The sequence below is a fragment of the Dicentrarchus labrax genome, unplaced genomic scaffold (assembly GCF_905237075.1).
Source record: "Dicentrarchus labrax unplaced genomic scaffold, dlabrax2021, whole genome shotgun sequence".
NCBI classification, from domain to species: domain Eukaryota; kingdom Metazoa; phylum Chordata; class Actinopteri; family Moronidae; genus Dicentrarchus; species Dicentrarchus labrax.
In genome coordinates this window covers 2879541-2904972 of record NW_026136701.1, presented here as the reverse complement: position 1 = coordinate 2904972, position 25432 = coordinate 2879541, and the positions used below count along the sequence as shown (strand labels likewise).

The following is a 25432-nucleotide window of genomic DNA, read 5'->3' as shown; positions in this document are numbered from 1 at the left end:
TTTTACAGTAATCACTTGTGGGTATGATGCATGTGTCCTCCCACCTATGAAGCGCACAGCCCTGCGAATGTAGGAGTTGAAATTACACCCTGCAGCGTTGATGTTGGCCTCAGTCTGCGTGGCTGATGACCTCCTGGACAGATAGCAGTACAGAATGGCCTCTCCTATCAGAATCTACACAGGAAGGCAAAGAAAAGACTGTTGGCAACGCTGATTTGTTTATTTATAAAGATATAACATAAAAAGATATAAAAGAAAAAGAAAAATCCAGATGAGGAAGATACGGTTGAAAAAAGCTAGTAGTACATTTTTCAACCTACTGCTAGAAGGACTTCTCAAAATGTGAAAAGTCGTGGCAAAATTAAGTTCAAATGCAAAGAAGTTAAGATGTGCTGAATGCGAAGAGGGTCTAAGGCTTGCAGAATCTGTGACATCTTATCAAATAAATACTGATTTTCCTGCAAGACTACAATCAGGCAAAATAAACCTACCGTTTGGCGGCTGTAGCACCAAAAACATTTTAAGTTACCTTCTTGTTAGAGAGGACCTCCTACAGGGGCCATCCAGCAAAGTCAAGCAGCACTACTTGTTCACAGTGGAACTAAAGCTTCTTCCATTTAAAGGGCCAATATCTGTTACCAGACAAGAAATCATGTAAATGTCTGGTTCTCAAACTACGGTACACATACTACTGCTGGTACACAAGCTCCCCCTAGAGTTACGTGTAGGAATCTCCAAAATATATATCTTAATGAAATACATCTATTTAAAAACAACACTGTCAAAATACAAAATTTAGAATGAAAATACTTAAAGGACCAGTGTGTAAGATTTTGTGGCATCTAGTAGATTACAATCCTCTCGCCTCACCCTCCTGTTCCAAGTGTGTAGAAGAAACTAGTGGCTGAGAAACTAGGGAAAAAGGCGAAAGGCCCAATCTAGAGCCAGTGTTTGGTTTGTCCGTTCTGGGTACTGTACAAACATGGCAGTTCAACATGGAGGACTCTGCCAGAAGAGGACCCGCTCCCTCTGTAGATAAAAACAGCTAATTCTAAAGTAACGAAAACACTACAATACCTATAATCAGGTGATTATACACTCATGACAATAAATACATACTATGAATATTATATTACATTTCTGACAATAGTGCCTCCTAAATGGTACATACTGGACGTTTTAACTATAATATGTAATTTCAAATCCTGTAATGTTTTGTTGTTGTTTTTTAACCAGTTACGTGGTCACGTTCATGCATGTAGCGCACACATACATGTAGCATACATGTCTGTGGCTGAAAACAGTCGAAGATAAATAATCTTATTAGGAATAAATCTTCCTCCAACGCAGGCTTGGATAGGATTACATGTAAGTGAGTTGCGTAATCAGGATACAAAAAAGCTAACTGTAATCCATTTCACTAAAAATGGGGATTATACAACAGCATATATCAGTGTTTCTATCAAAATACACAGAGCAGAGGACACATTTTTTATGATAAAAATCTTGGTTTTCATGTTATTTTCTAAGGTTGCCTAATATTTGGTACGTAGTGTAAAAAGATTGTGAAGCACTGATGTAAAGAATGGAAATAATAATGGACTATGACACACCATTGAACTGGTTTATTGGCTACTATATTGTTTGTAGACATATCATGAGAGTTGCCAGCCCTCCAATTGTGTTTTGATATGAATAAAAAAAAAACATAATTTCTTTATTATAAAGTCTTTATTATGATTTAAATGTATTTAATTATTTTGATATGATTTTGCATTTTAATGGGAACAGATTGACAGAATTTAGAATTAGAATTTTGTGAGGTATTAAAGCACATGTGAGGTTGCAACACTCTGGAAACATTGTGAGAAGACACTTACAGGACAAAGACAGGAGAAAACCAAGTTATTTGGCATTTCAACGGTGAACCATTACTGTTCAAGAGTCATGGCTTCCAAATCATGGCCTACAAAAAGCGTTGTTCAGTGTTGTGCCTCCAGCAGACACCTGGGTGAGTAGTGAGGGCCAAATCCTAGCAAAGACCACAGTCTCTCTTACTTTTCTTAATCCATATGATTTAGCTGGTAGGCCAATGCTTATTAATGCTGGTTCTTGCTTGAATCACTCAGACAGTAGATAATGTATCAGATTATGTTCAACACATACAGCAAACCAAATGATCTTTTTCTGTTCTTGCAGGACGCCACACTGAACCTGTTATCTCTGCAGTGGAAGACTGCAAATCAGATGGAAGGAAGGCAAGCTTCAAGAGAAACTCAGAAGAAAGACTTGAAAGAGAAAACAAGAGGAGCAGACACAGCCACGCAGTCAGTGGACTTACATCAAGTAAAGGTTAGATGAGATAGAAATCATAGAAATATTTATATATATATATATTATGTCTGTTTTCTGTCAAATAAATGCTAAACTAAAAGGAGACATTCAGTCAAACCTCCGTATGAGTGCATTTTGTTAAGCTGAGCCCACTAACCAAAGGCTGAGGTCTAAGTGGTCCATATATTTATGTGTCTGATTGGTCTGAATACCACTGTGCACAGTTCGGTATTAACTCCTCGTATCTCAACTCTGAATCCAGTAAAGCAAACATGCTAGTTTTTCTTGGCTTTTTTCTATTTTTGTAGATTGTAGAGAAACCCAGAGTCTCTCCGGACCTTGCAATGCGGCTGCAGCGGGTACTTCGGAGAAAAAGACCAGCAGCGAGAGGATGTCAACCGCCAATGAGAGCGAGCAACGTCCAAGGAAGAGAAGCAGCGGGAGCTCCAGTTCTGCTGAGGACCACACTCAGACCGTCAGCAGCTCTTCCCTCACTGAGGATGCCCTGACAACCACACCCATCGACGTCAGCGGTGAAGCGGAAGTGAGGAAGAGGAAGTCTGAGGAGACAGAAGGACCCAACAAGAGGAGCAGAAGGACCCCTAGTCCGGGTGAAGGTCCCAGCCACCTGGCCACCAATGAGGTCCCCTCCTCCACTGGCAACCCTGGTACCTCATCGTCAGCAAACACTGTCCCGCCTGACAGCAGAGGTTAGATGTGATCGATATACTTACTTTTGTTACCTTTGGACAGATTCAGGCAAGCTGTTTCCAGTCTTTGTGCTAAGATAAGCTAATCAGCAGCTGGTCTAAATGTCAAAAAGGTCAAGTTATTCTTAAGGTTAAGAGTTAAGGTTCACCCTTGGGCTTTAATAGGATTCAATTTTAAATCATTAGGGGTTATTATTGGGGGTTAGTTTATGTTTGTGATCAATTAAAGTTGTGAACAAGTCTAATCAAACTGTTTTGGTTTGTATATGTTTCTGCAGCTGCCTTTGAGGCCAAGTACACAGAGGGGGTAATGCTGGGCGAAGGAGGCTTCGGGTCAGTCTATGCTGGCTACCGCAAAGACGACAATCTGCCTGTAAGACTCATAAACACACACAATGATTCTTGTATCCTCTCTGTGCATAGCATAAGCTAACCAAATTGTCTGTTTCTGTACTGTAGGTGGCCATAAAATATATCCCACAGATATCGGTTGGCCGCACATCAATGGTAAGTGTTTTGTTCTTTGTCCTGAAGTTAGTTTAACTGAAATTTAATTTACAAAATTTTGTTTAACTCAAAAAATTTGGGTCAGGTTTTGAGTTTTAAAACAATTTGGTTTTATACTGAAGTTGCGATGTTGCAATTGCAACAATTAACCTAAATTCAACCAATCCGTGTGTATTCTGCACAACCTTCCAATTTGATCCTATCAATGTAGTCTCCAGCATAAAACATTGAGTAGAGACATTCCTATACCATTTTTTTCTTTCCTCATACTGATTCCTATACCTGAACTTTGCGTATTGGCCGATACTGAGTACCGATACGATATGTGTTACTATTGTTTAACAAGCATATACTACTAAGCCTGTATGATTTCTATCATTGTATGGCCTGGCTCAAGTTAAATCCTTTGTCAAAGTCAGAATCAGAGTAGGTAGGACATGACTTTGTTACGTTGGAAAAAAATGGGGAATGGGATACTGCGGTGAAGTAGCAGGGTCTAATAAAATACATGGTAACTGATCTGTGCACAGACACCTGTACTACCTTGTTTCTATTTCAGTCAGACAACTCACGTTTGAAATGTTTATTACAACGGTATAGGATAGGTAGATTTTGATGTCTAGGCTCCGACCTCATCATTCCCCACAGATATGTTTACATAGAGATATTGAGGAGTGATGAGCAAATACCTTAAACCCCTAGCTGGAGCCTACAGGTGGATGCTGGGGTGGTGGTGGGGCTTACAGCGCAGCAGCAGCAATGCCGATGCAGGGCAACAGCAGCATTGACAGAGCAGAGGGAGAGCTGGGAAATTGTGCAGTTTAAATAGACCGCCAGATTGGAAGGGTGCGCTTGGTTAGTGATTATGGAGTGAGGCATGTGATGGGAGTATATCAGTGCAGCACGAGTTGACTGCCTGAACTAGCTCGCAAGCTTCGCTCCATTTTTGAAAATGCAGACCATGCAGACATGTGCGGCACAAACGTCTCATATTTACCCTCATAATCCTACCCTTTGGACAGATTTTTGAACACTCCAAATGGGTACACGTGTCACAATTTTTTAGAAAAGCTTCTGTGAAATCAGGCATTTTAGGCCGCAACAATCCCAAAAAAACACAGCAAAATCCTGAAGGGACTGAGTACAAAGGGAACATATGGACATGTTCATGTTCCTTTTGTACCTCATACAGACTAAGAGTTAGAAACTTTTGCATGCATGAAGGTTTTAGTAATTGTTATCTTTTGCTCCTCTTTTACTATGTATAAAGTATCTGGGTGGGAGACATTGCAGGATCCCTATGGAGGTGGCACTGCTGCTGAAACTCAGACCAGCAGCAGCAGAGACCAGTGCAGCTGTGACACTATTGGACTGGTATGATCTGGACGATGAGCTGATTCTTGTCCTAGAGAGACCAGACCCCTGCATGGACCTGGTAGACTATATGAACTCTAGAGGGTCCGCTCTGCCAGAGCAGGAGGCTAAAGTAAGTAGCTGACGTCCGTCATGTCTTGCGCTTCTTTGCACAAACTTTACCTTGTAATAATTTCACATGCACAGTTATTGTCATGCACTGTTTAAAATATTCTTGCACACCTTATTTCTTGCTGCATACTGCATATAGTGTATATATTTTCATTATAGTCTTTATATTTTCTGCTATATCTTTTATTGTATTTTTATACTTTTGCACTACATTTCCCCTGTGCTGCTGTGTGAACTTGAATATCACCCACAGGGGATCAATAAAGGAGCATCTCATCTTATGTCACACAATTTACATGTCTCTTTCTCTCTCCCTCAGATAATAGTAAAACAGCTGGTTGATGCTCTCATTGAGATCCACTCCAGAGGTGTGTTCCACAGGGACATCAAGATGGACAACATCCTCATTGAAATCGGCAATGATGTCCCACGTGTCAGGCTTATTGACTTTGGCTGTGGCACATATCTGTCAGAGGGGATTTACATTAAGGAACAAGGTAGGTTGTCTTTCCTATAGTCCTATGTTCTCTGAGCCAACCTAGCATCTTTGCTGTCTCTGTCCTCTACGTGTGTCCCTCACCATTAAACTTTTGTCTCTGTGTGTATTGTAGGAACCTACATCTACGGTTCCCCTGAGTGGTTCCTTAATGGGTTGTACAGGGCCGGACCGACTACAGTATGGCAGCTCGGTGTAGTGCTGTATGGAATTCTGCATAGAGCTCTCCCCTTCCAAAACAGCACTGAGATCATCTATGAAAACCCTCCCATCAGAGACGGTCTTTCCTTAGGTAAGTCACAAAACATACAGTAGAATCAAGCACACACAGAAAGACACAGAGAGCACAGTGTTTATATTAAAAACTGACTGACTGTTTGTCTGTCCAGACTGCCAGGGTTTTCTATTGAGCTGTCTGGTCAAGAGTTCAACGGCCCGACCCACCCTGAACACACTGAAGCACCACCCCTGGCTGATGTGATTCAGGCTGTGCCTCCAAGGACAACAAATTGACCTCCCAGGACCACAGATAGAGAGCCGGGACCACAAACAGACCGCCCAGGACTGCAGATGGACTTCCAGCACCCCTTCATCCAGGATCAATGCTGCTGTAGTTCCCATGTGTGGTTCCCTCTTTGAAGCAGAAGAGTGAGACCGAGGCTGGTGGCCACAATGTGTATGTTGTTATCAGTTCAACGTGGACACAGCTACTGTTGTGTCAGTCTCCCTCTCTGACAACGCTTCAAGCACACAGCTGTCCGTGGAGAGGGGATCACTCTTTGAATTGCCTCTCCCAAGGTTTCTCCATTTTTCCTTATGTACGAAGAATTTTAGGAGTTTTTCCTCGTCTTCTTAGAGAGCTTGGGCTGGGAGCTTACTGATAGCGGCCTTAATGATTCTCAGGGATGCAAACACACAGGGGCATCACCATGCATGCATGTAGATTACTATGGCAAAAAACCATAACGCGATGCATATAGTTAGAGCTACCGCAATTAGACGACTTTGTTCAGTGACATTACTAACCTGTGACTTATCAAGTTTGCATAATCAACATATTATATTATTAGGAAAAGAAGTAACATTAGTGAAAGAGTTTCTCTCTCCAGATATTCATGTGTGGTACGCCACACACACATGAATATACACGAATCCTGAAACTGGTCTGTGTGTCCCGCCATCTAGTGGCAAGTTGTGATGAATTTGTGACTGTTGCTGAGAGTGACAGCAGCATGGGTCGTTAGATTGATGACGTTACGCAGTGACCCCAGTTTCTGATGAAGGTACCTTATATGGATGGTGATCCAAGGAAAGGTTCAAATTTGAGGTTATTATATTTGTTGTAAAATACCCAACACAAGATGGAGTCATCACACAATGAGGGTGATTTTGTGGTCCTCTCACTCAAAAGTAGAAAAAGAAAGGTCCTATAAAGGGTCCAAGGGGTCATATTTTTTTTTGTTTTTCAATGAAAAGAATAGTAAAACCCAACAGAGTTAGTGTGCAAGGTTTCTGTGTGTAGCAAGTTTAATATGATGATGGATAAAAAAACGCATACAAAATGCACCATGCCTTTGCTTTTAAATTTCCTTAATTGATATTTTGTGAGTTTATTTGTTAATTAAAGCTTAAAGAGCTTGTGAAATGTAGCACACATACATGTGCAAATATATTGGCAGTTGCTGGTTGGTGGGCTGATGGTTGCAAGATTTTAACTTATTTTAACTTAACTTAGAGCTAATGATGTTAAAAGTCATGGCTATATAAACTAAATAATAGTAATAAAAAGATTTTCTGAATTACCAACTGAATGCATGTAGATTTACATGTCAAAAAACCAACACAGTTCATAAAGTTTGCGCTACTGTAATTACACAGCTTTGTTAGGTGACTTATTTGCGTAACGTATTCCCTCAGCTGAGAGTCGATGTGATTAGCGAAAAAAACTTTTTGGATTTGGATGATTCACTCACGATTGATGTAAAAAATGTGACATTCACAGAAATATGAGTTGTTTGCATCCCTGTAGTCTATACATGGGGCTACAAAAAATAGACCCTGGATGAGAGGATTCAGCACTGAGCCCCACTGGATGAATCTGATGGCTACTGGATAAAGACCGGAAGAAAAGTTAATTTACCTGAGCACAGCACAGGAAGAAGCTGAACCTGCTGACCAGCCCTTCTGTCTGGACTTTACATTTTCTATAAGTATAAAATATAAATAAATCTATAATAATTTTCTTCTTGCCTCATTATGCCATGGAAACTTGATACAATTATATTTTCTGTACTATTACATCTTAATGTTACCATATTGGATTGCATGAGACTGTACAGGTATTCATGATATTGCATCTGTTGTAGTAGTTAAGCTGAAGAGGACACTCCAGAGCAGTGACCATTTGCAAATCACGTCTTTATAAGACAAACTACTGGAAATGTATAAACAATGATAAACAAAAATTGTGTATGGACATGTTCCCACCAGACTCAAGGTGTGGCTAGATTATCCCTTCCAATATTTTTTGTTTTACAAAAAAGTTTTCCTTTTTGACTCCATGTTGTATTTTTGATAATTATTTTTATTAAGGTGGAAAAATGTTCTTTGTATTTTTATATCCAAATCCTATTATTTTTTCTTCCTGTTAAACACAGTGTGATGTTTTCTTCTGTAAATGTGATCCAATCAATTTCAACAAATAATATTGTGACATCCACCTGTCAATCAATCTTCAAATGTTAGTGACACAGAGCTGAGATTTGTTAGCTAGCTAGCTATCTAGCTAGAGTGTTTATTAGCGCCAGGCCTCAGTGATTAATGTGAAGAAAAAAAAACTGGGTCATATTGTTTGGAAAAAATAGTCTGGTTTCCCCTCTGACGTCCTCTTAAGCTCTGTTTGTGTTGCGCCTGGGTGTAACTTCTACACCTAGTATGGAGCAGGCGTAAGCTGGAAGAGTCAGACCTAGTATCCGTGGTAATAAAAGCAGGAAAAAATTTGATCACAAAACCAGGAAAGAAAATCAACTATGGCAGTGTGTGAAAGGGCATTAAGATACCAAAGAGTCTTCCGTGATCACTCACACCCGCTGGACATCTATTCAGAGAGTGAGCCGACTGAAATGTTGTGCTTTGGCAGACAAGCCCTCTTCCAGTTAATTGAAGAGACAAGAGCATGCCACTCATAAGCTTTAGTGAGAAAAGATTATTTAGAGTATGTTACCATGGTAACTGTGAAAACATAAGGACACTGAATAGCAAAATTTGTCACAATCACATAGCAATAGTAATCATAGTTTGCTAGCGAACAGCGTTTCACTAAATACTTCTCAAACAGGCAAAAACTTCTCTCCCACACATCAGTAGTCAATAAGTCCGCTGCTAATAACAGTCACATCCACTGGCTTTCTGTAGCTCCGTCTAACTGTCATGGCATTTTCAACTGAAAATAAGAATCGTGTTTTACCTTAGAATGAGCTGTTTTTTATCTACAGAGGGAGCAGGTCCTCTTCTACAGAGTCCGCCATGTTTCTACAGTAATGATTTAAATAATAGATTTGATGTCTGACTTATACTGTTTTTATTTTTGTTAAAGTAAACATTAGAAAAACATTAATATAACAGGTGACCTCAAACTCTTGAGCATGTGTCACACTTAAATTTGTTCATAAATGTAATTTGTTGTTGTGTAAATATTTGCTGTTATCAATTAAAACAATGAAATGACAGGTTTAAGGGATTCATGCCATTTATTTTAAATAAACAAACCTATAATTCATAATACAACTTGTAAGCCTTACAAAATTACAATTATTTCTAATTGTCTTATTTCTTTTTGTGAAAAAAGAAATAAATAGTAGTTAATTTTATGTAAAAAATAAAATAATGGTAAACATATGCACTTTACAAAATCACAGATCGGTACAGTCCCGGATGTGTTTGGGGAGAGAGTTCCAGAAGGAGGGGACAGCTATGGAGAATGCTCGGTCGCCCCAGGTACAATGCTTGGTCCTCAGTAGTGCAGACAGGAGGTTGGCGTTGGAAAAGCTTCAGGAAGAAGTGTGGCGATGGAGAAGGTCTGCGAGGTAGGAGGGGGCCAGGAATGGTCAACTTTACCCCAACCTGAAGCCACGATCAGGAATCACCTCATCACCTGGAACCCTGTTGAGGAACCCTGAGTCAGAGGTCATGAGAACTTGTCGCTACTCCTTCCTCCATATGCTGGAGGGATGAACATTATCAAGCCACAAGGTGCAATGGCAACCATGAACTTCACTGTGTTCTGCCCATAGTAATGACTAAAGGACTCTCCCCTGGAGGCAAGGTTTTGGGGCTTCTGCGGGCTGGTTTCTGAACGGTCAATTTATTCAGGTTGTGCCTGGATAATGGTCTTTGAAACACTCGGGCATTGTTTCAACTATTGTCTCCTTGGGCAGCCATGGGATGTAGCTCCTCATGTGGTTCTCCATCAGGTACAACATTAAAGTTCTCTACCAGGTATTCCTGGAGCGAGTTGAGCTTGAGCTTCATCAGTGTCATCAGAAGCTGATCAGTTGGGTTGAGCTGAAAGCTGGCACTGTACGAAGGCAAAAGGTTTTGTGCCAACAAATGAAAAGTTGAAAGGGGCAAGCAGTATGGAGAAGACAAGTGCATCTGTGTGCAGCAAGCCTTTGTAAAGGGGTTCCTTGCAACACTGTGTCCCTTTGTCACATGTGGTGGATCTCAGTGGCATTAGGCACTAATTGTGGTTGCTAATTGTGGAATCTTCCCACTGGGTCAGCGCATCTTTAAATCTGGGTTCCTCAACTTCCACAGCTACTGGTTTTGCTGTGGCTGGCTGTACATCATCATCTGTGATGAAGAAAAGTACAAAAAATACAATGTAAAACAAATATGTTTAAAATTGTATGATGGAACATTTGCTCATAGTTTTTGGATGTTAAAGATAAAAAAAGTCAAGACAAATAATAAAAACTAATTTAGTATAATAATAATAGTACATTAGCATCACCATCCTCATCGGTTTAAATGTTCAACATTAACAGAAAAGAAAACAATAGGAACATGTGGGCCAAAGTAATGGTCAGTATTATCATCACCTGTTTTTACACATTTAATTTGTAATATTGTAAGTTTGTTGTATTGTAATAAGTTTGCATAGGAATTATATAATTACATAATAATATAACTTATATTGCTCTTTATCAATACACCATTGTACATCCTCAAATCATTTTACCTGTATTTGCTAATGTTATACTGTGGAATTACTGTTCTTTAGTAGTAGTTCAGTCAAGTCTTTTTTATTAACTCAGTTGACCTGTATGAAAGTATTAACAGTAGTACACTGACAACTCCAAAATAAGATCAGATTATTTTCGTGAATTATAATTGTATCTCTAGGTAACAGTGTTCTGTTTGAGGCAGCATTACATTTTCCGGACCATGGACAGCTGCTAGAAGATGCACTTGCTAACGGTACATAAATAAACATCCATAAAGCAGACTCACGTGTTGCCTGCTCCAAAACCCTCCACGGCTTCTTAACGGCTACTTTGTAGTCCAGGAACTTTTCGGGAAGGGGGTGTTGGTCTGTTGGTTCAACTGTTCTTTGTCCCTCGGTGGTGGATGTAAATTGTACGGGGGACCACAACATTGTGAACGGATCAGAGGACGATGAACAAAACATTCCTGATTTAAAAACTCCTTTCTCTTCCTAAAGTTCTTGTAGCATCCTTTCAAAGAACAAGCTTCTGGCAACTAAACGGTGAGAAACTCAGAACAAGGCTAGCGTTGCTAAACAGTAACAGCACTTCCACTCTAAAACGGAAGTACAAATACAAAGCGCCATAATGTGAAAGTACCCTGGTTTATTCACAGCATAAGGTGAATAGTAACAATAAATAGTTTTCCCTACAGGTGAATGACACATTGTCTTGTTCTGACAATTTGTATCTGCTCTGCTGACTCTGGAGAAGTTTAATTTCTAGTTTCTGTCTTGAGTTTCCTTTTCAACTAGGATGCACTGCAGCTCAGAAAAATCCTTCTCTCATTTGGGGGGTGTGGGCCTAATTTGGGATTCCTTGTGCGTCATCATCCAGGTTGTGGGGCTTGCCTCCTCTCTTGGCAGTCACTTAATAACAATGTAGTAAAAAAGTCATTTACGGTAATGTTACTCTATTAATGACCTACCACAGCTGTCACTTCTGCACAGGACTGGTCCAAGTCCTCCACTTCAACCGTCAAGGCTGACTCTGAACGGTCAATGCCGTTCAGTGACATAAAAGTGGGGGAATTAATAGAAATGTCATGACATAAAGTCCCAATCCGACAACTCTATCAGCATTGGCCTTACAAGATTCAGCGTGATTTAAAACAGGAGATAGTGTGTTCAAGAAATGAAATGCAGATTTTTAGAAATTAGATGAGAATGTCAATATTAATGCCGTTATTGATGTGTTTCGTCACTGTTCAGTCAATTTAGTTTACAGCTCAAAAAACATGTTTAAGTGTGCAGAACAGTGACTGTTGCTGATACATGTTGCTACTGCTTGATGACAGAACAGTGGTTTAAACTTTTCTAGTCTTTTCCCCATTTATTCAACAAGTTTTGTAGAACCAGTGACCATAACATTGTATTTCTTAGTGTGTAGGGGTGCTCCATATCACACCGCTCATGATAAGACCGCTCTTAAGCTTAATGTCATAAAGAAATGTCATATCATGACGACACTGTAGCTTGTTTTGATATTCACATCATGACAATGTTTTGTAAAGTAATTCTGGTATAGATGCTAGATATAAAACATTTATTGAATGGTACTAAATGTTTTTTAAGAAGCCCTGTAGGAAAAAATACAAAACTAGCAGAAACTGAATCAGATTCTACGACCTCTGTGAAATCATGGAAATTCTAATAAATTAATTCTCATCTGAAGAACATGATTTGAAACATTTCATGGCTGTATTTTTATGCTGCATACCACAAGTGAATTGAAATCAGAGAAGAAATTATGACTGAGAACTGCACTAGGCAATTTCACTCAACAAATGGCAGTTGGCTGAAAAGAAATCTAGTCAACATGGTTAAAATGGCTGGCTTATTCCCATCGAATGTTAGTGTTGCATGGAAACCACTTAGTGCTTTCACTCAGACTCCCACAGGCTCTGGTCAGACTCCCACAGCATTATGGGCACATTTTTAAATCTGCAATGTGCAGGAGACCACTTCATTCGGAAAGATGCTTTTCCCATTGAAACATAATTTACTACATATATAAGATAAGATAAAATAAGATAAGATATTCCTTTATTTGTCCCACAATGAGGAAATTCCAATGTTACAGCAGCAAAGTGGATAGAGAAAATCAAACAGTATAAAAAACAGTAAGAGTAGGGAAATAATAAATAAAATAAAATTACTGGGAGCAGTGCTGGTTGTTTAACAGTCTGACAGCAGCAGGAAGGAGGAAGGACCTACGATATCTCTCCTTCACACATTTGGGGTGAAGGAGTCTGTCGCTGAAGGAGCTGCTCAGTGTACTGATGGTGTCCTGCATGGGGTGGGAGACATTGTCCATCAGTGATGATAGCTTTGCTATTATCCTCCTCTCTCCCACCACCTGCACTGAGTCGAGGGGGCAACCCAGGAATATATATATATATATATATATGTCTATAAATGTCTCTACACATTTATTCGCCAGGGGAGGAATAGATAGTCATCTGGGGTTATCATAAAGGTTTATTTATGGTAACAGAGTAGTTCATAGAAACAAACTGGGTCACTAACATGTATAACCACAGTCTCTGAAATCAGACAGAGACAGGGCGTGTTAGCCACATGTACATACATACACATGCCGAGGTCCAGTGTGGAGTCCGAAGAGGCTTAGAGGTTTACTTACGGTGGCGGTGGGAGCGGCAAACGCCAAGCTGAAGAGTAAAGGCAGCGGGCAGACTTCCTGTCTGGGCAGGATGTAGGGCAGAGACAGACTGCGGTCATTACAAGTGTACCCAGAATGCACCGGCTGGAAAATATCCGTCAGTTCCAGGAAATAAAGACTGACAACCGAGGAGGCCAGGATAGGGAGCTGCAGTAAAGAAACAGCAACACAAAACGATTAAGAAAATTCTTCAATAAATCAAATGTAGTTCATCTAAAGCAGGGGTCTCAAACTCATATTAGCTTGGGGCCACTGCTGGTGTTGCCACTTCAACATTTAAGTACAAAAAGAAACTGCAGTATAACAATGTATATTTTTAAAAGTTTTCTAGCGCACCTTAAAATCAAGAAGGCCTGACGGACCACCTATGAAGCTTTGGCTATAATATAAATTAAATATTCTAATTTATTGAGAAAGTGTTTGGTCGAAGAACAAGTAAAAACTATGGATGCACTGATACTGAATAACAATATGGCCAATAACCAGTGCCATTGTTTTTTGGTTGTATCATCTCTGCCTTGTTGCAGCTTAGTCTGTTTCTCTTCCCATCAGAGATGTGAGACTCCACCCACTCACTTGAATGGAAAGACGTGCATTAGAAACAGTGAACTCAGGTAACAAAGTATTAGTTAGGCAAGAAAGGTGCTCAACTACTACTAAGCCGATATAACATAGTATTTTTTAAGTTTTAAAAACTTAAATGACAAATAAATGACCTTGATTCCTTGAATGTCTATTGAAACACTTTTACATTTAGATATTTGAGTTTTTTTCCAGTTCACTTCAACATAGTTAAAGTGTTCATGGAGAAGGGAGCATCTAGTGGCCATTAGAGGAACTACCTGGAGCACTTAGATGGCTTCAACACTTTACCAAGGTAGCTGGTGGTTGAAATCATCACTATCACGTGAAATCCAAATGTCTGATTTAGAGCAGGTTAAGGACTTTCCATACAGCGACTACACAATATAGTCTTTCATATCAAGGATGGACCACACTGACAGCAGTGTGTCTTGCTCTCAGATTTTTCAAAAGGAATGACACATCTCTCTCCGCTTCAATCCATCTTACACTTGTCAGGTAAGCAGCACAGACACACAGACAGAAGGACACACAGCTGCAGTGCAGATTGAGGATTACGAATTTAAAGTCTGAACTTTCCGCACAAGGCCAAATATTCACACTGCAAACCGATGATATGAGCAGAAAGAATTTTATTTACTGCACTTTGATACAAGACGATACCAAGCCAGTGCTGTAATGATCTTGCTAGGACGCTAGACTCGCGAGATCATGGGAGAATTCATCTTGCAAGGTCTCAAGCTAAGCGCTTGTGTCCAACCACAGTGGTTTGGACCAGTTAGTGTCCTGTGAGAATCATCGGCCATCGGAGAAAAAAAAAGGTATTTGTCCCCGATGTTAGCACTAATGAGTCTACACAGGATGTCCTCAGGGTCTTAAACAGTTTAAAATCCAATTATCTGCATTTTAGGCCTTTAAATGTCTTAAATATAATTTTGAGATATAGATAATTTTTGATATCCTTTATAGTTGTTTTTCCAGTATTGACGTAAAATACAAGTATGTCTTAATTTGCCTTTATAATAGACTTAAATAAATAAAAAAAAGTAATGTCTTAAATTTAAACAGTTGAAATCTGTGAAACCCTGCTACAATACAACACTTCACCAAGGTAAACAGCACCATACACTGTAACGTGCTGTTAGAAACACACACTAATTACAGCACTGCACAAACACAGCGTTGCCATTTCAGTGTCGTACCTTTATCCTGAAGTAGTACGTCCTTCCACAAGTCAATTATCTCAACAACCTTGTGTGACAACCTTAAGGCAATAATGCACAGTTGGTAATTTGCTTATCTAAAAGCTGCTAAGTAATGTCACGTCTACCCTTGAAAAATATGTAATCCGAAATTTCTTACCCAGTAGAGCTGAAAAGATTAAATTAATAAATTAATTTGATCGAGTCAGTTATCAAGAGAAAAGGCGGAACATTGCCTGGTCCCAGCTGCTCAGGTTTTTCTTAATATGTTATTGTAACTTGAATATCTTTGGGTAGGACTGTTGGTCAGACAAAGGAAGCAGTTAGAGGATGTGACCTCAGGCTCTTTTTTTTTTCTTTTACTATTTTTTGTCATTTCTTAGATAAACAACTTAAATTTTTTATGTAAAAAAATGTCTTTAAATATATAAACATATTTTAAAATAAAGAAAATAATTGTTTAGGTGCAGCCCTAATTTGTGGCACTGAAAGCAGAATGATTGCTTATTTCCAAACTCTTCCCTGGACCCCTGCACAGATGTTCACTTTATTGCTCTGTACTAGCACGATTACAAATTGCAAAATGATGGATAAACGATGGATGTATGACGGATATTGCCTAAACGTGTCTGTTTCTGGAGTTAGAGACTGCATCCTGCCTTGCTTCCCTGCTGTTCAAATTATCAACTACATGATCTGCCTTTTCGCCTGAGGCGCCCACATTTCCCACTGCAAGAGTTATGTAAAGACCTGTCATTGACTATTTGCACATCCTACAAGCCAGGATTACCCATCAGGGATGCTATGAGTTTCTCTTCAGTCCTACCATTACACATTTACCAACTCTTACCTTTCAACAGCATGGCAACACCACACATTTAAAGTCAGTGTGCCCGAGAGTCAAACAAAATCTCAAAGTAAAGATGTAAATTTGCTTTGACAATGTCATAACCAGACAATAGTCTACAGCCATGCTAGCAGCTCTGTGAGGTTGTGCTCAGGCAAACTGGCGGTTTGAGCGAAATGTAAAAGGTCCAGTGTGTAACATTTAGGAGGATCTATTGTCAGAAATGGAATATAATATTCAAAGTTGTCTTTTCATTTGTGAACAATCACCTGAATATAGGAATCATTGTGTTTTTGTTACCTTAAAATGAACTGTTTTATCTACAAAGGGAGTGGGTCCTCTTCTACAGAGTCCGCCATGTTGGACTACCATGTTCCTACAGTTGAGCTGCAACTAATAATTTTTTTCATTATCGATTCATCTGCCAACTATTTTCTAGATTATTCATTAATCAGACAATAATAAAAATGTCCACCCCAGTTTCTCAATGTCCCGGATGAGGTCTTTTGTCTTGTTTTGCCAGTTCAAAGATATTCAGTGTAATATGATATAAAACAGCGAAAAGCAGGAAATCTAGCTTGAAAAATGACTAACAATAAATCCATTGTCAAGATAATTCAAGATTATTTTTCATTGATCGCTTAATCGATTAGTTGACTAATCGTTGCAGCTCTAGGTAGGAACTTTTTTTGCTGAAGGGGAGGGTGAGGCAAGGGCATTGGTGTTTAAAAAGTATAACGTTTACCATGTTCAACATCTTATTTTAGTGAGGTGCTAACATTTGCAAATTAGCAAGAAATACAATACAAATACAGCTGAGGCTGATGGGAATGACATAAGTTTTTTATTTGGTCATAACCCGAAGTATTGGGAAATACTTTTTAAATCATGGTGGCGATAGAATAGTCAGTAGATCACCAAAGTGATTCCAATTCTTCCTGAGGGGAACATGAATGTCTGACACAAATTTCAAGGCAATCCATCTAGAGCTCTGACAAATTGACTAATTCATTAGTAGACTGAAAGAAAATTAGCTGCCAACTATTTTAATAATCCCTTAATCATTTAGCAAAAATTCAAACATTTCCTTGTTCCGACTGCTTGAATGTGAGGATTTCCTGCTTTTTTTTTTTGGCATTTATGATAGTAAACTTTGACAAACAAAAAGGGCAATCTGAAGATGTCACTTTGGGCTCTGGGATTTTTTCACACTGTGTAGACTAAACGATTAAACGTTTAACTGGTAATTGTAGCCCTAAATCCATCCAGTAGTTGTCGAAATACTTCACTCAAAACTGCAGCCATTGGGATTCATCCTCTGGGGACCATGAATGTTAGTAAATGGCAATTCAAATAATATTTCAGTCTGGACCAAAGTGGTGGGCCCAGCACCCAACTGTAAGACCACCAAAAACTAGGGGTGTAAGATTCTCGAGAACACTATTGATTTTTACCCTGGGACTGATTTTACATTTTTTATAAGAACTGTCATTCTCCAATACATTATTTTTGACATTTCTGTATTTATTCCCAGTGAGAAATGAAAAAAATCATTCAAGTGTAGGAGGCTTTACAAAACAGTTGGTTGTCAGTCAGTAATACCTGCAGTAAAGCTTGCTTCCTGCCCCGAGGAGCTGCTCACCCACCTACGAGAATTTCAATACTCTGCCTTTGACAACTCTGGGGGAACACTTCATACTTGCCATTTCTTCATGGAAATAGCAAAAAACCTGTAATTGTTGCTACTGTTGTTGCTGTGCACCTGTGTCTCTCTCTCTCTCTCACCCCAACTGGTCGAGACAGACGACCACCCACCTAGAGCCGAAGGGTCTGCCCTAGGTTTCTGCCTTTCAACAGGCAGTTTTTCCTTGCCCCCGTTGCCAAGGTCTAGCTCATGGTGGTACTCTTGGGTCTCTGTCAATAATGTTATAAAGAGTTCGGTCTAGACCTGCTCTATTTGAAAAAGTGTCCTGAGATAACTTCTGTTATGAATTGGCGTTATACAAATAAAATTTAATTGAATTGAATTGAACAACCTGAACATGATGACAGTTTGGACACGACAGTCTCTAGCTTGTCGGAAGTAAACATCGTTTATCAGCAACGTTTCAAAAAATTCTTGTTCATGTTCTATATCTCAAATTATGCTTAAACGATTTAGTATCATCTTTCAGCTTTTGAACAAAAGAAAGATAAGAAACGAAAAATAACAACTGAAAGCTAGTGGGAAGCTACCCAGGAAGTGGGGCAGCACTGTGGCTCTGTATTCCACAGCTTCAGTTCATTTCAAGCCAAACAGATGTGTGCAGCAACGAGCCAACAGAAGACAGCAGACTTCCCTGGTGTTATCAAGGTCAATGATGGGACTCAGCCCTTTCACTCTCGCTGAATGACCATGTTTATCTAGGCTTACCAATAGGTCTTTGCCCTCTTAATATCAAATGAATAGGTAGGTGCTAGTATTCCATCCAAGCAAAAGAAGCCAGAAAGCATCAGGTTGTGAGCATTGAACAATACTAAAAAAAATTTTTTTAATAATAAATAGTCAGATAGAAGCCTGAAAGATTTCAAACATTCTGTCAACATCATTAAGTTGTTCTATACATTGACTGAAGTTGAATCTTAGAAATGATAAAAAGGAAAATAATCTATGGCAAAATACATATATGAAATCTGGAAGCTATCCTGGGAATGTGGCAGCGCTTACATTAGCTGTCTACTACATAGACTCAACGAATGTTATGATCAACACGTGTTGGAATCCAACTGAACTGAAGACCCACAGGACAGTAATGTCACTGCATTAACAGTCATGCAGTCGCTAATGTTTACTGACGTATGTTTGAAAAGCTCCGGGATGTAAATCCTCTGGGGTTTACTGTGTCATGCATAGCTGATGAAATGAATGCATCGCAATGATAATTTTAAAGACATATTAACCAAAGCCTTAGTGGACTCTGAACACACAGAAGAAACTAGGCTGCAGTAGGGATGTTTTTCTCCTCTTAAACGTCTCTAGCCCTGAACACACAGATATAAAAATACACCCCATTCAGAGGGCCATGTTGCCTAGCAGCCAGTTAGTGGGTAGGATGGTGTGACAGCGTGCGAGATAGAAAATGTAGGAGACATGGAGCATCTCTGTCAGGAAGAGAAAGAAGAAAGGAGTAATAATTACGATAGATTCAGGATGTTTTTTTTAACCCAGAGCAAGGAAAATCCAGCCTGTGATCACCCAACACTAATAAATACTGATGTGCAATTTCGTGTTCTCGCCAGACAATATTGTTGATTGTGGAAAAACAAGCCAGGCTGAAACTATCTTTAATCCAATGCTCTGTTTACAGTTAACATGGCAAATTTTCAAGGAAATCATAAAATCAGCAAAAACTACGTGCCAACAGGCTTTTCCCTCATTAGGCAGTTATCCATAATTCACTGTGCCGAACACATAATATACTGCCCTGCCTGTGGCTCAGTGGGATCATGGTTGGTTGATCTAGAGCTTTAATCAAATAAAATATTACACTGTTATACATACATTGTATATATATATATATACATTATATTTCAATCTAATTCTGTCCGAGCCCAACCTACGGCAGCATTAGTGGTGCTAATGAGCAGGCTAATAAAAAGCTCCAGGGAGGCCAGAGAGACACTCCACCATCCATCGACACGTCAGACTGTAAACATATACTGTGGCACAAAAACATGACAATGTGCATCATGCAGCTGAGAACATTAAGAGTGGCGTGGAGCGGGGTCACCTGTCAGTGTTCTCCCGTCCCACCTGACCAAGATGCAATCAGATTTAGCCTGCTTTGACCACTGTTTTTTTTTCTTATAGCCACAAGCAGCCAGTTCCTGACTGATGGTGCAGACACTGGAGATTACATCAAATAACGACTCTGTCTGTGACAGCTCAGACAGTCTGATTCCCAGACTTACCCAGAAACTCCAGTTCCACTTATTGTCCCCAAGACCCTCCTTGCCACTCCAGTTTTTGCATAGTCATGAAACTCAGGACAGAATTTTATAAATTTCCCTACCATGTTGAATTATTATCAACAACTATTAACTGTCATTTAAATATCTAAAGTGACAGTAATGGTGCTTTTAAACTGTCTGCTACATCTGATAGTAATGCTAAACATGTACTGTTGTTCTGCCACCAGCAGTTGATTTTAGAACAGTAGCAACCACTACTACTGCAGCTGTTGCCTTAACTGACATTGTCAGCTTCCATCCCTTTTGTCACATCAATGTGCAGGCAAACACTGACAGGCAGCTCTTATCTACTCCCCAAATGCCCTTGCTGTTGCATTATCTGTAGGTATTCTCCGTATTACAGCTGTTTTGTTTCTGCTTTTGTTTCATTTAGTAGAGTTTTTCTAAGATCAGTTTACCATTAACGATGTTAGCCACTATACATGTTGTATAGGTGTATGACTGTATGCTTGTTGTCTTAGCTAATGGGTCGCTAATGCAACATTCTAAAGTCTAAAACACATCACTACACAGCACGACATATGACGTGAGTCAAGCGCCACTACTAGCACAGATAGGAAGCGTTGCACTGCCACTATTACTACTATTATTACGACTACTATTATTGCTATTGCTATCATACTAAAACTGATGGCACTAAACTAATAAAATGACATTAGCTTAAAATCATGTGTGGACACCTCTATGTAAACTCACCTGGAGAGCCAATCTCCAGATCTGTGCCTCGCTACGCAATGAATGTCCTGGAGAGCCAATCTCCAGATCTGTGCCTCGCTACGCAATGAATGTCTTTTATGCCAATGTCTATATAATGACAGGATTGTGGGTCATATGACTCAGGATATTTCTAGATCTCAGTAACTAATCTCTCCTCATACACTGTTATACACATGAGCATGAGATGAGCAGAGGGCGGGAGCATCGACACAGGCCTGATGACCTGGTGAGCTATGGTGGCAAACCAAAGAAAGTTGAGCCATTATCAACTCAGACAGCAGCATGAAACAGTCACCTCTCTCCATGCTACTGCCTTGGCACATTCACATTGGACATAAAGGTGGCCGCGGTAGGAACTGCTCGCTGTTCAAAAGTGTCTTTGTAATTTCATCAAAAAGAAAATCAGCTAACATGTACAAAACCCCTCCATTTTGCTATTGTTTTCTGTTAGCTTGTAGACTACTGCAAAATCCACCCAGGCATTAAAGAGTGGCACGATTTTAAATGTCATTGCCAATTTTCTAGTCACTGCAAGTACTACTTAGGCTGTATAATTTCTTCTGCAGCTTTGTAGGGAGAACATCAAAGACAAATCAGAGAAAATACACAAGAAACACAGAAAGTCTGCACTACTAACCAGGGGCGTGGATACTGAACTTACTAAGCATTAAAATAGAGCTAGATTATTTGATAGAAATTTGTCAACCCTCAGAGATTTCTCTATGCCTTTTACACAAAGATAGCGTTTTCCCTTAATATATTTGGTAAGGCCATTGTGGCCAACGTTGCACATCAGTGAGTAGAAGTGCTTTAAGGCGATATTTGATTGACTGGATTGTTGTATCTAGGTCTGTTGTGTATATAAGTCACTGGATAAGACAAAACACAGACATTCCCATCTGTTTATTTTTCTGTTAATAGTTTCTTGAGGATTATTTAGGGGAAAGGGGAAATATATTCACTTTGAACCACATAAATGCTTAAATTTACATATATCACATTAATGTATGTTGCCTGGTAAATCAGTTATTTGTCAGTCCTATCTTGGACAAATAATTTGGGCAACGGCCAATGTTTCGGGGCTTCTAGTGGAAGTTTGGGCCAAGACTTCTGTCATCATTTACTCTCCAATTAGCAATCAGAATGGAGTTCCATTACATTACATTTTGGGTAAGCTCTACAAACAGATATCTGAATATGAATGCAGATACATTTTTAAAAAGCTAACTCATCGTCAGGCGACAGCCGACATGTTCTGAGATTGCATTTCAGCCAATGTGTTTGGCCTCTTTTGCTTTTCACACCAAAGCCTGCTCAAATGTGATCAATACCACTTGGACTACAACAGAAACCGGAGCGCAGAGCTTCTGCATTCATATTGGCATGACCAAAAGAGTGCTGTGTCCTGAACCATCCCTTAGTTATGCTGCCATAAGCCTTGACTGCTGGGGGACTTTCCTTGCCACTGTCGCCAAGTGTTTGCTCATGATGGGAACTGTCGGGTCTCTGTGAATAACTTTATAAGGAAAACATTAACAATTGCCTTCTAACAATCAAGAGTTAATATTAGTCACTAGTATAGTAGTTAATATTAATAGTAACAGTAGTAATAGTATAGTTGTGTAGACTTTACCCAATTTCTTTTAGAGTGTCATAGCTGGTAAACGTGCTGAAATCTACCCAAACAAACAAAGTGAGTGCAAATTGTTACCTCACGTTTACTCAGTACATTCTATGGGTTGTTATCGACAGTGCAGATATCTGTTTAAAGAGATTATTTATTTGTACCTAAAGCTCTTGTTTTGTATTTGTCACAGTATGTCCTGCCAGTATATTTTCAGTACACTCTGTTGCCTGTACCAAGACTCTATAACAGTAACCAATTTCAACCTTCAGCACCTGATGATGCAAGCAGGGGCTGAGCAGTAGCAAGCAAGACTCAATAAAGTCTTTTGAACATCCATACCATTTAAAACTGTCCCGATGCTGCTCAGCCCACAGTTGCCAACAGAATTTGAGTGGTCTGCCACTGACTTACGTTCTGTAGTACACTGCATAAGCATTCAGTCTGAGACAAGGGTAAGAATTAGGCTGACACTTGTTGAAATGGTCCATAAGTAACACAGAATAATAGCAATAATAACAGAACTTTATACAGAAGTTAGAGAGATATTTCACCTCTATAAAATAGAGGCAGCAGAGTGACGATGTCCTTGGTCTCATTCCCAACTTTCTTTAACAAGGTAAATACTGCAAAATCACAGGATTTTAATCATGCTTGCCGTCACACATCAGGGCAGTAACTCTGCAGTGATACAGAACCTTCTGATACTGTGTTCATATTTCATTGTACTATCATGGTATTGGAAATGTAGCTACAAGGACATGCCATTTTAGCCTGTCAGTCACCAGTCAGTCAGTTGGTCAGTCAGTGACACCCAAGCAGCCTGCCAGCCAGTCAGTTCCCTGACATACAATGCACCTCGACAAAATAATGGTATTTTAATGTAGATAGATAGATAGATAGATAGATAGATAGATAGATAGATAGATAGATAGATAGAAATTCCATGTTTTTTATTAGGCTTGCTGTCACACTCCAGGGTAGTAGCTCGGCAGTGATACAGAACCTTCAGATACTGTGTTCATATTTTATTATACTATCATGGTACAGGAAATGTAGCTTGCAGCCTTGTCCAAACTAAGGTGATCCTAATGTGTCACTACTACCACGACTATTACTATCGTAATAATAATAATTCAAACGTTGAAAGAGGTGCACTTGTCGAGCCTACGGGAAGGCTGCTCCATAGTCAGTCTGGGGGCGTATGAACCAAATGCAGCATCACTGCGAGGCTTTAGTCCTGGGGCGAGGAACAATTACTGTGAGAGAATCAGTGGAACACAGTGATCTGACAGGGACAGGCTGAACTGGGGCCATTCATTTCCTAATAGTGATGATTAAATGGATATTGTGTCTAAATTGTGTTAGCATTGAAGCACATGCTCATATTTGGGTAGTTGTCATTCACTGACATCTATAAACACCGTGGCTCTCCTCACTCTTTCATTATCAACGTGTTTGACTGATGATACACGGACGATGAAGCTGTATGAATCTTTGCATACAGCCCCACAAAACTGCCGTACACACAGGCATTATAATATCCTGTGGAGACTGCAGTGTCTGTGGCTGCAAAAAAAGAACAGGGTAAACAGGGTGAGGTGAATACAGATTCTTAATATCAAAGTGCATGGGTTTGTTCAGGATTACAGGCTGCCTGGCTCATTGTTGTGTGGCATCTCAATATCTCTGATTATTATGATTATGATCAATGATAATATTTATTTGCATCATTAGTTTAAACTGATTGTGGTAGTCGGTGTGTTTGCTTGCTCCCAGGCCACAAGGAGTTTACATGTTCCCCAGAAAAAGAGCTGCCAGATGCCTGACCATCATCTGTCAGCAACATCCACCTCTCTGTGCTGCCCCTACTTCAAAACCAGACGCACCAACAACAGATACAACCTGACTGACTGAGAGCATTGATTCATCGGCTCTAATAAATGTTATTTTAGACAGTCAGTCAGTGGCAGCAATAACCAGCTGACCAGTCAATCAATATATCAGTCAACCAATATAATCAATCAAATAACACAATGCCAGCCAGTCAGTTCCCTGACATACATTTGCACCTCTACAAAATAATGGTATTTTAATGTAGTCGACAGTCAGACATAGACAGACAGACAGACAGACAGACAGATAGATAGATAGATAGATAGATAGATAGATAGATAGATTTTCACCTCTACAAAATAAAAGCACGGCAGCAAAGTGACGCTGTCCTTGGTCTCATTCCCGCCTTTCAGCCGCTCCTTGGCACGAGACATCACGAGCGGCCGGTGGTCTCTCCCGTTACCGGGAGACAGGGAGCTGTACTTGATTCCCGTCGTAATTTTGGCGAAATTTTGACCGAGTCCGGTTCCCCCCCTTAAAAAGCCCTTTAACGGTGGACCTCCATCCCCTCGGCGAGGTGAGCTCGAACTGTCGTCGCCTGTTACCGTGAACTGTCCGCGGTCGCCCCTAAAATGCGGTTTTTTGGGGGGGCTTCAGAAAAAGGTGCAGGCGCAGGACTGCCACTGTCTCCCCCAGAAGCGTTCGCCCTGTGTGCTGACATTAAAGCGGGAGCGAGAATTCATCCGGGCCATGAAGATGTGTGGTGCGTTCAGGGGGGAAGATTTACTCCAGTCACCCCCGGGAGCCTCACTCACTGATGTTCGTCCTCTCACTCTCTCCTCCAGCTCCGCTCTGCTGCAGCAGGTGACTGCCGCCAAGTTGGCCAATGGAACCACTACCATTTCCTGTCGCGGTTTCCAAAATAAAACACGTTTTTACTATATCTATTTCTCTCTTGTTTCCTGTTCAATCAAACATTCGGACGGACGTTTGAAACAACAGTTGTGCGAACCTAGCTATCCTTTTCTAGAGGAGTTTTGAGTTTTTATTTTAATACTAGAATTACACTACAAAAATAATAACACAAACATCTGGTCTGTTACGGTTAATTTCCGCTAACTTGACGCATATCAGC

At 39.9% G+C, this 25432-nt stretch overlaps 1 protein-coding gene and 1 long non-coding RNA gene across 3 annotated transcripts in view; both read right to left on the bottom strand.

Annotated features, from left to right (window-relative positions):
* The window catches only part of LOC127369707 (phospholipid phosphatase-related protein type 4-like), a 53798-nt gene extending 28622 nt beyond the window's left edge, over positions 1-25176 (bottom strand). For both annotated transcript variants that reach the window (XR_007886109.1, XM_051411341.1), the window contains exons 1-3: positions 24648-25176; positions 13440-13625; positions 45-174 (exon numbers count right to left, since the gene is read on the bottom strand). Coding sequence is in view for 1 of the 2 variants with exons in the window: in XM_051411341.1 (XP_051267301.1) it covers positions 45-174; positions 13440-13625; positions 24648-24731 (400 nt within the window). In the remaining variant the exon portion in view is untranslated. The remainder of the gene's footprint in view (positions 1-44; positions 175-13439; positions 13626-24647) is intronic.
* LOC127370330 (uncharacterized) lies at positions 9263-13427 on the bottom strand. Its single transcript, XR_007886199.1, has 2 exons — positions 11044-13427; positions 9263-10383 (listed from the first exon to the last, which is right to left on the bottom strand). It is a non-coding gene; the product is annotated as an uncharacterized LOC127370330 (long non-coding RNA).
* Positions 25177-25432: the final 256 nt, after the last annotated feature.